This window comes from Mustela nivalis, assembly GCF_964662115.1.
Source record: "Mustela nivalis genome assembly, chromosome: 2".
NCBI lineage: Eukaryota > Metazoa > Chordata > Mammalia > Carnivora > Mustelidae > Mustela > Mustela nivalis.
In genome coordinates, this window is record NC_139021.1 from 112,970,768 (window position 1) to 112,984,304 (window position 13,537).

At 47.3% G+C, this 13,537-nt stretch overlaps 1 protein-coding gene and 1 pseudogene across 2 annotated transcripts in view; one reads left to right on the plus strand and one right to left on the minus strand.

The window, feature by feature from the left end:
- LOC309859837 (phosphatidylinositol 3,4,5-trisphosphate 3-phosphatase and dual-specificity protein phosphatase PTEN-like) overlaps nucleotides 1–6,907 on the minus strand; it is a 119,492-nt pseudogene extending 112,585 nt beyond the window's left edge. Inside the window, exon 1 of the transcript XR_014316668.1 lies at nucleotides 6,685–6,907. The product of XR_014316668.1 is annotated as a phosphatidylinositol 3,4,5-trisphosphate 3-phosphatase and dual-specificity protein phosphatase PTEN-like (transcript). The remainder of the gene's footprint in view (nucleotides 1–6,684) is intronic.
- A 5,289-nt stretch (nucleotides 6,908–12,196) lies between these two features.
- The window catches only part of LOC309859863 (uncharacterized protein), an 83,374-nt gene continuing 82,033 nt past the window's right edge, over nucleotides 12,197–13,537 (plus strand). Inside the window, exon 1 of the mRNA XM_082721080.1 lies at nucleotides 12,197–12,504. Within this exon, the coding sequence (XP_082577206.1) occupies nucleotides 12,463–12,504 (42 nt within the window). The 5' untranslated portion in view covers nucleotides 12,197–12,462. The remainder of the gene's footprint in view (nucleotides 12,505–13,537) is intronic.

The window sequence follows — 13,537 nt, forward strand, 5'->3', positions numbered from 1 at the left end:
ATATCTAATAAAGGCTTTGTGTCCAACATCACAAAACAGCTCTTAAAGCTTCAATAGTAAGAAAACAAATGACCAAATGAAAAATATGCAAAAGATTTGAACAAACACCCCACCAAAGATATAAGGTGATGCTCCACATCACCTCAGTAGGGATATGCAGACAACATGACAGTTATTGGAATGGTTACATCAAAAATAATGACAGTACCAATTTCAGGTCCAGAATCAGAACAACAAGATTTTGATTTATAGTTGGTAGGAACAAAAACTGATACAGCCACTCTGTAAAAATAGTCTGGCAATTTCTTGCAAAGCTAAATATACATATATACATTCATACATAACCAACACAGCAATTTCACACCCTATGTTTTTGAAAACTTGTGTTTTAAAACCTACATGCGAATATTTCTAGCACCTTACTTCAAATGGTCCCAAACTGGGAGAATCAAGCATCCATGGGTTAACAACTCTGAAATCACGTATGTAATTCTGAAATCATGTGTGTGTATTCTGGAATTGAACTATCAAATAAATGAAATTCAGATATTAGCTGGATTCTCACTGTTAGTGCAGGAGAATACAGAGAAGCAAGGAGAGAAGGTTAGAATGTTCCATTTGGTAATGATTACAACAGGAGACAACAGTGGGAATACTTAGCTTACTATAGATACAGATGGTTACATACAAAACTATTTATAGACACATGTATATACATGAGAGAGTATATACATATTCCCTTGAGTTAACTGAGAGGGTCTTTGAGCAATGACTTCACAGTCACAACAGGCACACCTAGTCCCCCAATCTTGGTTTCTCATACTATGCTCCAATGAAAAGAACCAGAACTACTGAGGGGGGGAAAGTGGCTAATTCTAGGGCAGGAAAGACAGAAGATGAACCTGGAAAACCTACTGCCACAGAGTAAGGAAGAAATATTCAAACAATAACAGGGTATGTCAATAGACACAGGAACCAACAGAAGGTGCTTTTTAAAAAATTTATTTACTTGTTTTTGAGAAAGTAGGAAAAGGAGAGAAAGCATAAGCAGCAGGGAGAAGCACAGGGAGATAGAGAGAGAGAATTTCTATTTATTTATTTACTTACTTACTCATTTATTTGACAGACAGAGATCACAAGTAGGCAGAAAGGCAGGCGGGGGGGGGGGGCGGGTGGAAGCAGTTTCCCTGCTGAGCAGAGAGGCCGATGTGGGGCTCGATCCAAGGACCCCGGGATCACGACCTGAGCTGAAGGCAGAGGTTTTAACCCACTGAACCACCCAGGCACCCCGAGAGAGAAAATTTCAAGCAGGCCCCACACTCAGCAAAGAGCCCAACCTGGGGCTGGATCCCAGGACCCTGAGATCATAAACTGAGCCGAAATCAAGAGTCGGACACTCAACCAACTCAGCCACCCAGGCGCCCCTAGAAGATGCTTTTACTAACCAACCTGGAACAACTTGAGCAACAAAAGGAACAAGGTATCATTGTACTATAACCAAAATATAAAATAACTAGCCATGAATTCATGCTGATATAAATGGATCAGTAAATAGGAGAGAACAGAAAAATCTCCTATGCAGAATTCCTGATAATTTATGTGCATAATTATGTAGATACTCCAACAGGAAGGAGGTATAGTGTAAGTGGTATAGTGTAATTGCCCACTTCCTTCCAAGGAGTCCAGTATGAGGACAGGGAAAACAAAGTAATAAGTCATGTCCAGAGCACTAACCCTTGATATGATAAGACCAAATCATACTTTATCTCTGTGGTCTTCCTCCAAGAAACCCAAAACCTCAGTCTAATCATGAAAACAACAGCAGACAATTCCCAATTGAGGAACATTCTACAAAACACCTAACTGTACTCCTCAAAACTGCCCAGGTTATCAAAAACAAGGGAAGTCTGAGAAATTGTCACAGCCAAGGGGAGCCTAAAGAAACGACTAAGTGAAATGTGGCTTTCTGAAACAGAATACCTGCATGGGGAGAAAACACCAGGGTCAACTATCAAAAGACAAATCACATCCCATAAAATAAGAGTTTGCAACCCAGAAAATGGGCAAGCACTGGTATCCCTAATCTATAAAGAGTTAGACACTGAAGAAGAAGAAAAACAAAAAAAGCCACAAACCTAAGAGGAAAATGGGCAAAAGATATGAACAGAGGGTTCACAGAAACGTAAATACCTCTTTCAGATACATGAAAAAATACTTAACCTCACTCATAGTTAAGAAACTTGCAGATATAAACTTCATAAAATACCATGTTTATCTTTCCACTGCCAAAATTCCAGAAGTTGAACCACATGTTTTATGGGAGAAGCTGTGGACAAACAAGCACTCAGGTGGTGTCGATGGGAGTGACACAAAATGATACCATAATCCCGAATGATCGAGTTATCAATTCTATGCACCCGTTGACCTGGCAGCGCACTCCTAGGAATTTATCGGATAGAAAAAACCTGTATGTACAAGGTCATTCATTAGAACATGGTTTGTAATAGCAAAAGGTTTGAAATAATGCATAACTAACAATAACCAGTTAACAAACTATGGAACGTCCATGCTTGAATTACTGTGCAGTTATAACAAAGAAACAATCCATGCTCTGTTTAGATACAGATGTCTGGGACAGGCTTTTAAGAAGTGACAAAAAAGCAAAGGAAGAACAGAAAATCACGTATAGACTCGTTACTCAACGAGTGGCTCTCTGAGCAGCAGAGTCAGCTTCACCTGGGAGCTTTTTAGAAATGCAAAACCCAGGGCCCCCACCAGATCCACTAAAATGAACATCTGCATTTTAACAGGATGCCAGTGGTGTACAGCTGCATCTAAGTTCGGAAAGCCCTAAAGATGATGGATTCCCTTCTAAATAAAAGTAGGGGGCATACAAGAGTATCTTTTAACTGAAAAAAGCAGCACTGCTAGGACAAACAAGACAGACAGATATCTACAGCAGGAAGACCATAACTCCAGTTTGTCTGGGACTGTCCCAATATAGCCAGATGTCCCATCATAACTTTATGGAACCTCTTTCATTCTCAGTGGAAGTGTCTCAGTTGAGATGAAAAATGTCACCCTTCCTAGAGGGAACATCACTTAACCTTTTAACCATGTTATTACTAATTCAAAAGTATTTTATTAAAAAGAGAGAGAGAGAGAAGACCAGTCAGAAAAAAGCACAGACTGAAAAAAAGCAGTGAGCCAAGGAACGTTGAGCAACAAACCCAAGGAGAGGCAACGTCTGGGGCTAAAGGGAAAGACAACTTTGTGAGGAACAGTAAGGGGATGTATCAGAGTTAAGAAAGGAAAGCTAGCAGGCAGGTGTCAGAGACAACAGAGACTGAGGGTTATGCTGCAGGATGGTCAAGTAAGACAAAGCCAAAAACTGGATTTGACTACAATTTGGTAGCCTTTTCCAGAGCTGACTCAGGTGAATGTCAAAGAAGCAAGAATGCATTCATGAAGTTGAAATATGAATGAGAAATGCAGAAACCAAAGCCAGAACAGTCGGCTATTCAAGCTAGAGATGTGAACAAGCGGACACAAACCCTTAGGGAGAGTCATCTGGAGGACGTGTGGTCCCTCCATTCCACCAGATCTTCAAACTCCTATTCCTGGATCAAGCAGGACCATGAGAGAGCTGTCTACTCAGACCTCATAGTTCGGTCCCCTGAAAAGCATCCGAACACTTCTAGCACAATGCTGTGTCTATCAGAAATTATAGGCAATTTCAGTGTTGTTATTAGAAAAATCAAAGGAAGTTTTACAACTTGCACAACTCTGAAATTAAGAGTCCTGCTTCTCACTCTACTAACTGTTCTTTGAATTTGCTTAATATTCTTGATATACTTCCCTTCAAGTAATTCTTGCCTATTTCTATCTTTTCGGTTTTATGTTTAAAATTTCATTTATTCATTTGACAGTCAGAGATCACAAGTAGGCAGAGAGGCAGGCACAGAGAGAGAGGGAAGCAGGCTCCCTGCTGAGCAGAGAGCCCGATGTGGAGCTCGATCCCAGGGCCCTGGGATCATGACCTGAGCCAAAGGAAGGGGCTTTAACTCACTGAGCCACCCAGGAGCCCCTCTATTTTTTGGATTTAAAAATATGAATCCTTTTAAATTTTAGAAAACTCATTTTCAAACAAACTGGAAATAAACAAACAAAAAGCTAACCTGGGATGTGTTCATTTTCTGCTCTTAGTGGAGGAGGGAGAGCTGAGGAAAAAGGAAGGAAGAAGGAAGTTAGAAGAGACTTGGCCTGCCTTGCAGTTCTTGGTACCTGCCCACACAGCTCCACATACAAGATACTTACGTGTCCATGTGTGGCTCCGATAGATGTTGAGCTTAGACATGATACTTTTCACTGAGTGAATGTAAACATCTGTTTCTTATTGATTTATTACCAATTTAGGTTCTGTGACAGAGAAAAATTAAAAACACGAGAAGATGAGTTTAACATTTAACAGTAACCTAAAGGAGGAAACACTATGGCTTTTTCAGAACTGATGTGGGAAAAATTAAAAATTAAAAATCTCAAGCCACACTGTTCATCTGTTTTCCTGTGAACACTATTAATCCCCTGAGGTCAGAAAATCCAAGAAGCCTCTGGAAAAAAGAGATGGGAGTGTTTAAGGCAAGATAAAAAATAAATGTTTAATGTTTGTTTCTTACAACTTTCAAAAGGTCTTTTAATGAGAAACTATCTTTGACGTAATTAACGGTGACAAAATGAGCCCTGGCCTGGGAATTTGCAGACCTGACTTTTAACCATGATTCTGCCACCAACAAACTGCATGATCTTGGTCAGTCACCTTCTCAGGCTCAAGTTTTTTTTTTTTTTCATTTCTCATTTAAGGCCAAAACAGATAATCTTGTGCCTGCACTACCATCCTGTAGGTCTATAAGGCCAGGAGAGCAGGAACCTCTGCATCTTTCTAGATGCCATCAACAATGGCAAATGGGGAATGGAAATTGAGGGGAGGAGCGGGTGTACAGGGAGGGGTGATGACAGAATTTCCTTCGCTATGGCTGCTGAGCCTTTCATCCCGACCATGCCCTCACAGACTCTCCAAAGAAGTGACATTTCCTGTGTAGCCTGTGTGCCCACCCTCTCAGCTCCAGCTCACCTCGCTCTTCTTAAATTTGTCCCAGACCTTCCACCGACACACAGCCTTAGATGGCTTCAGGATACTGTCATGCTTTTACATAACAAATAACAAATACATAATAAATAATAACTGGGGGCCTGGGGAATGTTAGAGCGAGGAAAGGACCTTGGTGGCTAGCTAGTACAGCCTCTCCCCTCCTCCATTGCACAAATGAGTTAACCTAGCAATGAAAGCCCTAAAGAATTGTCAAAGCTCCAGCCTCACGTTATTACATACACAACAAATACAAGAGCAGCTAACAAAATGTGAGTGCTCAGGGGACGCCTGGGTGGCTCAGTTGGTTAAGCTGCTGCCTTTGGCTCAGGTCATGATCCCAGGATCCTGGGATCGAGTCCCGCATTGGGCTCCTTACGCAGTATGGACCCTGCTTCTCTCTCTGCCACTGCCTGCCACTCTGCCTGCTTATGTTTTCTCTCTCTCTGACAAATAAATAAATAAAATCTTAAAAAAAATAATAATAATGTGAATGCTCAGAATAATCACGAGGACTATCCTCCAGAGCAACTCATTCACATCAGACACCCTGCCTGGTTCTCCTACAACCGCGCCCCTCCTAGGAAGCCAGGCGCACTTAAGACGCGCGCGGGCGCACACACACACACACAGGTCACAACGCCAAGAGTGCATGCACGTTGCAAAAGCGCACTCACCCCTACCAGCAGCCCCACCCCCTCCCCGTGGGTCCGGCGCACACGTCACGCATGCAAACTCCCACCCGCCACCGCAGGATGGCGCAGCCAGCTTAGCGCTGCAGCAGGACACCTGAGGGCCTTGGGAACCCGAGAGCCAAGGTTCCCAATCCGGATCCTGGTCCCTCACGTAGAGACGCCCAGACTTGCTTTCCTTCAACTCTGCAGGCTGATCAGAGGCCAGGGTGCCAGGGGCCTCTGACCCACAACCGGGCACCCCCGCCCCCGCCGGACCTCCGTTCCGCACAGGGCCCCTTAGGCACTCGCCCCCATCCCCCAGGACTCACCCCTAACTCCCTCACTTCGTGAACCCTGAAGCCAGGGAAGGTTTCTCACGAGGGGCTGGAGGCCGGGGAAGAACAAGCCAGGAGACGGCGGGGATGCACATACGCAGAGGGAGGGAGCAGCGCGGCGGCGGCGAGGAGCTGGAGGCCCTGAACGGAGGAGCTGGGAGGAGAAGGCGGGGAAGCACCTGTGCAGAGGAAGGGAGCGGCGCGGGGCGGCGAGGAACTGGCAGCCCAGAACGCACGAGCTTGGAGGAGAAGGCGGGGAGGCACCTGTACAGAGGGAGGAAGCAGCGCGGCGCGGGGCGGCGAGGAACTGGCGGCCCGGAACGGAGGAGCTTGGAGGAGAAAGCGGGGACGCACCTGTGCAGAGGAAGGGAGCGGCGCGGCGGCGGCGAGGAGCTAGAGGCCGGTGAAAGACCAGCCGGGAGGAAAAGGCGCGGACGCACCTCGGCAGGGGGAGGGAGCGGCGCGGCGCAGGGCGGCGAGGAGCTGGAAACCGGAACGGTCGAGCGGGGAGAAGAAGGCGGGGACGCACCTGTGCAGAGGGAGGAAGCGGCGCGGCGCAGGGCGACGAGGAGCTGGAGGCCGGGAACGGACGAGCTTGGAGGAGAAGGCGGGGACGCACATGCGCAGACGGAGGGAGCGGCGTGGCGGCGGCGAGGAGCTGGAGGCGGGTGAAAGACCAGCCGGGAGGAGAAGGCGGGGACGCACCTCGGCAGAGGGAGGGAGCGGCGCGGGGCGGCGAGGAGCTGGAGGCCGGGAACTGAGGAGCGGAGAGAAGAAGGCGGGGACGCACTTGCGCAGAGGCAGGGAGCAGCGGGGCCGCGGAGAGGAGCTGGAGGCCCCGAACGGAGGAGCTGGGAGAAGGCGTGGACGCACCTGTGCAGAGGGAGGGAGCAGCGCGGCGCAGGGCAAGGAGGAGCTGGAGGCCAGGAACGGAGCAGCTTGGAGGAGAAGGCGGGTACGCACGTGCGCAGAAGGAGGGAGCGGCGCAGCGGCGGCGAGGAGCTAGAGGCGAGTGAAAGACCAGCCGGGAAAAGGCGGGGACGCACCTCTGCAGAGGGAGGGAGCGGCGCGGGGTGGCGAGGAGCTGGAGGCCGGGAACAGAGGAGCGGGGAGAAGGCGGGAACGTACATGCGCAGAGGGAGAGTACGGCGCGGCCGCGGCGTGGAGCTGGAGGCACGGAACGGAGGAGCTGGGAGGAGAAAGAAGGCGGGGACGCACCTGTGCAGACGGAGGGAGCAGCGCGGCTCGGGGCGGCGAGGAGCTGGAGGCCGGGAACGGACGAGCGGGGAGTAGAAGGCGGGTACGCACATGCGCAGAAGGAGGGAGCGGCGCGGCGGCGGCGAGGAGCTAGAGGCCGGTGAAAGACCAGCGGGGAGGAGCAGGCGGGGACGAACCTCTGCAGAGGGAGGGAGCGGCGCGGGGCGGCGCGGGGCGGCGAGGAGCTGGAGGCCGGGAACCGACGGGCGGGGAGTAGAAGGCGGGGACGCACCTGTGCAGAGGGAGGAAGCGGCCCGGCGCGGGGCGACGAGGAGCTGGAGGCCAGGAACGGACGAGCTTGGAGGAGAAGGCGGGGACGCACATGCGCAGACGGAGGGAGCGGCGCGGCGGCGGCGAGGAGCTGGAGGCGGGTGAAAGACCAGCCGCGAGGAGAAGGCCGGGACGCACCTCCGCAGAGGGAGGGAGCGGCGCGGCTTGGGGCGGCGTGGAGCTGGAGGCCCGGAACGGAGGATCGGGGAGAAGGCGGGGACGCACTTGCGCAGAGGGAGGGAGCGGCGCTGAGAGGTGGCGGCGGGGAGCTAGAACTCTGCTTCTGGCAGCTAGTGCTGGGAAAGTGCGTCTACCCTGAAGAGGGCTATCTAACCCTAAGTCTTAAAAAGTTACTCATCGTACTGAGCTAGCAGGGGTTTAGTGAACATTAGAGGCGTTTACCATGTATATCTGGCGCATAAATGATTCAGTACCTCTCTCAAGATTCTCTTCCCAGTTGTACCCCATGAGCTTTTCTTGAGAAACCAGCTGGAGAGTTTCTGCCCAGTCGGCTGAGCTGAGAGATTGCTGTCTGAGGTACTCACGCCTGCTGCCTGGAGCCAGGCTTTTGTCCTGGTCCTTCGACCAAATTTTAGACGCAAGCCGAGAGAAGGGAAGCTGTGTTTGGATTTCATCTCTGTACCCGCTATCTGTGACCAGCATGGTTATTCTCGAATGAGAAAAGCAGCAAGCTAGCAATTCGGTATTAATACTAAAAACCGTTCATGTGTAAAAAACTGTCCGTATACCAAACTTGAAGAAAGCACGCTCTCATCTCCTGCAACCTCCCATATACACTTCACGCAACTTCCCCCAATGTTAACATTTTACAGAGCCATGGTACCGTTATCAAAACTGGAAGCAACTCGGGCGCAATTGTATTAAAGAAATTACAGAGTTTGTTCAGATTCCGTCCGTTTTTCCACGAATGCTCTTTTACTGATCCAGGATTCTGTCCAGATACCACGATACATTTATTTAATCATCATGTCTGCTCCAACCTGTAAGTTTTTTAGTCTTTCCTGGTCTTTCATGGCATTCACATGATTGAAGAATAGTGGTCAGGTATTGTGAAAAGTGCCTCTGAATTGACGTTTGTCTAATGTTTTCTCCTTATTAGACTGAGGTATATATTTTTAGGAAGAATACCCTTGGAAGGATGTGCCCTATATGTGTATCAGGTGACACATGATATCAACGTGATTCGTCTTACTAACCTTTAGTACTTGGTTAAGGTGGTATCAGCGGGGTTTCTGCACTATATATTTAGGATTTTTCCATATCCAGTCTACACTTAAGAGTGGATTGGCTAAGTCCAGTGCACACCCAGGGACAGAGGAAATTCGCTTAGCTCCTTTTCGAATTTATGGTCATATTTTAAAACCACCAGGCGTATTAGTAAATTTGAGGAAAAACTCTCTGAGGCTACCCAAGTATCCTGTTTATATTTATAGTTTTGGCCACTAATTTTCACTTTCATTGTTGGGTCTTGCCTGCAACCACTTTTACTGTGGTGTTCTAAAAGGAGATTTTTCTGTTTTACTTATATGTTTATAATATGTATCTCCTGAGTTTGGCTTATTTCACTTAGCAAAATTCATGTAAGACTCATTTGTGTTAAAAAAAAAAAAGAAAAAAAAAGATTCATTCATGTTCTTGGTCCTTTTCTCAGATCAGCTCCTTTCTCTCCACTCTTTTCATTTCACCCATGCTATTATTATGTTGCTCAAATTGTCCCAGCTTGGGCATTGAGAGCTATCATAGGTTAGCTTTTAGGTCCTTTTAACAAATCCTTATCATAGTTTCTAAAGGACTTCCTTACTTTTGACACACAAGGTGCTCCAGGCTCCTTGTATTTTCTGTGTCTAAGCCCTGGAATCAGACATTTTTCCAAGGAGCCCTAGTTCCTTCTATTGGAGAAACCAAGATCTGAGCTCTGGTATGCTGATTGGTACTGGGTGAAACTTTCTAGATGCTGCCTGCCTACATATCTAAGAAATAGATGTATGTGTACCAGTCCATGCTAGTCATCTGCCTCACAGTATCCATATTTCTGTATCGATCTTTATACATATAAATCTGTATACAGATGTGTTACATACACATGACTACATATTTGAAAATGAATGAGCTAACATTGATATCTTTCCCACCCACCCACCCCTTCCTTATTTTTAACTTCATCCATACACTGAAATACCTGGTTATCATTATCTACGACATGTGTATTCTTTTTGACCTTGTGTACATGGAAAGTAGTTTCAGAATTGCTAACCCCTGTGAGAATTTACCAGCCAGAGTGTTTATGTACAGTTCTTTTTGTTTTCAGTCTTAATGTATCCAGTCAAAATGTAGTTTTATGGAATTATTTAGGTCAGCTGCTTTTCCCCCATTTTTAAAATTCAGGCTATGTGATACATACATTTGTAAAAACAGAGTCACTTGTCACAGTCTGCTTTATATCTGTAACCTATTTGATTTTTTTTCTTTATTTAAATTGAGTTACATTCTGTCTTGGTGGTGTACAGCTCTGAGATTCCACAAATGCATCACCCTGTACCGTGCACAACAATCCTATTACTATAAAAATTCGCCTTGGGTGACCTGTTCTTACTCAACCCCTCCTTCCTCCCTTAGCCCCATCCACTAATTTGGTCTCTGTCCTATAATTGAATATTTTCAAGAATGTCAAAATAGATTGGGGCGCCTGGGTGGCTCAGTGGTTTAAGCCGCTGCCTTAGGCTCAGGTCATGATCTCAGGGTGCTGGGATTGAGTCCCACATCTGGCTCTCTGCTCAGTGGGGAGCCTGCTTCCCTCTGTCTCTGTCTGCCTCTCTATCTACTTGTGATTTCTCTCTGTCAAATAAATAAATAAATAAAATCTTTAAAAAAAAAAAAGAATGTCAAAATAGATTGATGCAAAATGCACTTTTTAGGTTTGGTTTCTTTCACATAAGCAAAAGTCACTTGAGATTTTTCGTATGGTAGGGGCGCCTGGGTTGCTCAGTGGTTTAAAGCCTCTGCATTTGGCTTGGTCATGATCCCAGCATCCTGGGATGAAGCCCCACATCCGGCTTTCTGCTTCTTTGCGGGGAGCCTGCTTCCTCCTCTCTCTCTCTCTCTCTCTGCCTGCCTCCCTCTCTGCCTACTTGTGATCTCTGTCAAATAAATAAAATCTTTGAAAGTAAATATAAATAAAAATTTTTAAAAAAAGATTTTTTCTATCGTAGTGTGAGACATTGATTCATTCCTTTTTTAAAATTACTGAATAGTGGGGCGCCTGGGTGGCTCAATGGGTTAAGCAGCTGCCTTCCGCTCAGGTCATGATCTCAGGGCCTGGGATCCAGTCCCCTGTTGGGCTTTCTGCTCAGCAGGGGGCCTGCTTCCCTTCCTCTCTCTCTGCCTGCTGTGATCTCTCTGTCAAATAAATAAATAAAATCTTTAAAAATATATAAAAATAAAATAAAATTACTGAATAGTATTCCACTTATAGATGTCCCACAGTTTATTCACCCATTAAAGGATATTTGAGTTTTTACCTGTTCTGGTGATTATTAATAGATACTAAACGTTTGTGTTGGGCGCCTGGGTGGCTCAGTCAGTTAAGTGTTTACTTTCGGCTCAGGTCATGATCCCAGGGTCCTGGAATGGAGTCCTACATGGAGCCTGCTCCTCCCTCTAACTTTGCCCGGACTTCTGTTTGCCCGGAGCCCTGTTTGCTCTCGCTCACTCACTCTCTCTCAAATAAGTAAATAAACCTTTAAAAAAAGAAAAAAAAAAAAACAATTTGTGTTAAGGCTTTTGTGTTAACTTAGTTTTCGATTTACTTAGGTAAATACATAGGAGTAGGATCACTAGGTTGCGTGGTAAGTACATGTTTACATTTATAAGAAATTGTAAAACTGTTTTCCAAAATGTTTGTATTATTTTGCATTCACACCAGTAATGAATAAGAGGGGTTTGTTTGTTTGTTTAGATTATTTGAGAGAGAGAGCCTGTATATCAGCTCGAGTAGTGGGGAGGCAGAGGGAGAAGCAGACTCCCTGTTAACCAGGGAGCCTGACATGGGGTTCGATCCCAGGACTCTCAGATCCGTACCTGAGCCAAAGGCAGGTGTTTGACCAATTGAGCCACCCAGGTGTCCCGATGAACGAGAGTTCTTGTTTCTCCAATCCACAGTGGTATTTTGTATTTCTAGAATGTAAGCGAGCCTTTCTACCTAGATTTTACATTTTTGCCTCCTTTGGTCGCTTGTCGTTCAGAAAGCAACGTGTCTGTGAGACTATTTCTTTGAGGCACTGAAAAAAACCGGTGCTGCATACAGAAGCAACAACCCCCCTGCCACTGTCTCCGAATAGCTGAAGAGAGAACGTTTCCGAAATTCCCCAGTCCCAGGCAAGCAGTTACGGGAATGAAGTCCTGAAGTTTGTGAGCCCCGCAGCCCGCGGTTATGGGAGTTAGTAGCCTGCGGCTCTTTCTGCGCATGCGCAATACCTCGCAGGTGCTTCCTCGCCGGTGCTTCCCAATGTTCCGGCTTTCTGTGGGAGACAATCCGGAACCTCCAGGCTTCTGGCGGTCTGCTTGCGGTTCTCGGAGCTAGTGCAGCCGGAGCGGGAGGGTGTGGGAGGCGAGAAGGATGGGGAGATCCGAGGGGGTCTCTGGGTGGCGCCAAGACGCTGTTGTGGGCGACGGTGCCGGGCTGTAGGGAAGAGGCCCGCGGACCCCGGCGGGACCCTTGGCTGTTCTTCCGGAGAGCTGGGTACGAGGAGGCCTCGGTCGGATGGAGGGATCACGAGAAGGGAGACTCTTTACTACGGGAAAGGTCGGCTTGGAAGGCAGGGAGGTGGGGATTGGGTGCCCGGGGGAAGTTGCAGACTCTGCGCGGATCTGCCCACGTGGTCTGTGCGGCAGCGGGGGGCCTGGAGTGGGGTGAGGAGGGAGGCAGGGGGAGGGTGGTGGGGAGTGACGGGTGCACATGCGCGGTGGGTGCGCTTGGTCGTAGAGCGGCGGGAGTTGAGCAGATAGATGGCTTTGATTCGTGCGGGGCTGAACTATCAAAGTATCATCTGAGAACGGCAAACCTGCGTGAGACTTCACGTCTGTAATACTGAGGATATTAATAACACCTGTGGGTGGGGTTGTTCAGAGGATTAAATAACATAGCTCAGTGCCTCGCAGTAAATATTAGCTGCTGTTGTTAATACAATTATTCTTATCACTCGTTGCATTATGCTTTCAACCTCTCACTTAGATAGATAGAGCTCTCTCTGCCATAACATTATAAAACCGAGGTGGAGAGGAATGTTACATACCCTATGTCACAACACTAGCAGATAAACTAGAAGGCAATTTTACTATTTTATTTTTTAAAGATTTTATTTGAGAGAGGAGGAGAAAGGGGTCATGATCAGGGTGAGGGACAGAGGAAGAAGGAGAATCAGACTCCCTGCGGAGCAGGGACACCTCCCCCCGCCCCCGCCCGCAACCAGAGGACTCAATCCCAGGACCCCAAGATCATGATCTGAGCTGAAGGCAGTTCTTAGCCAACTGAACCAGCCATGCGCTCCACTAGAAGACGTTTTTTAAAAAATTTATTCGTGCATTCATTCAAGATTTTATTTGATAGAGTGATACAGCCAGAGAGCTCAAGCTGAGGGAGGAGCAGAAGGAGAAGGAGGCTCTCCACCCAGTGGGGAGCCGAATGCAGGGGCTGGATTCCAGGCCTCTGTGATTAGGACTTGAGCAGAACGCAGATGCTTAACCCTCTGAGCCACCCAGCCGCCCCAGAAGACAATTTTAGGTGTTTCTCCAAATGTCATGGTCTTTGCAGATTCCCTCTTGGTTATAAAAGCCAG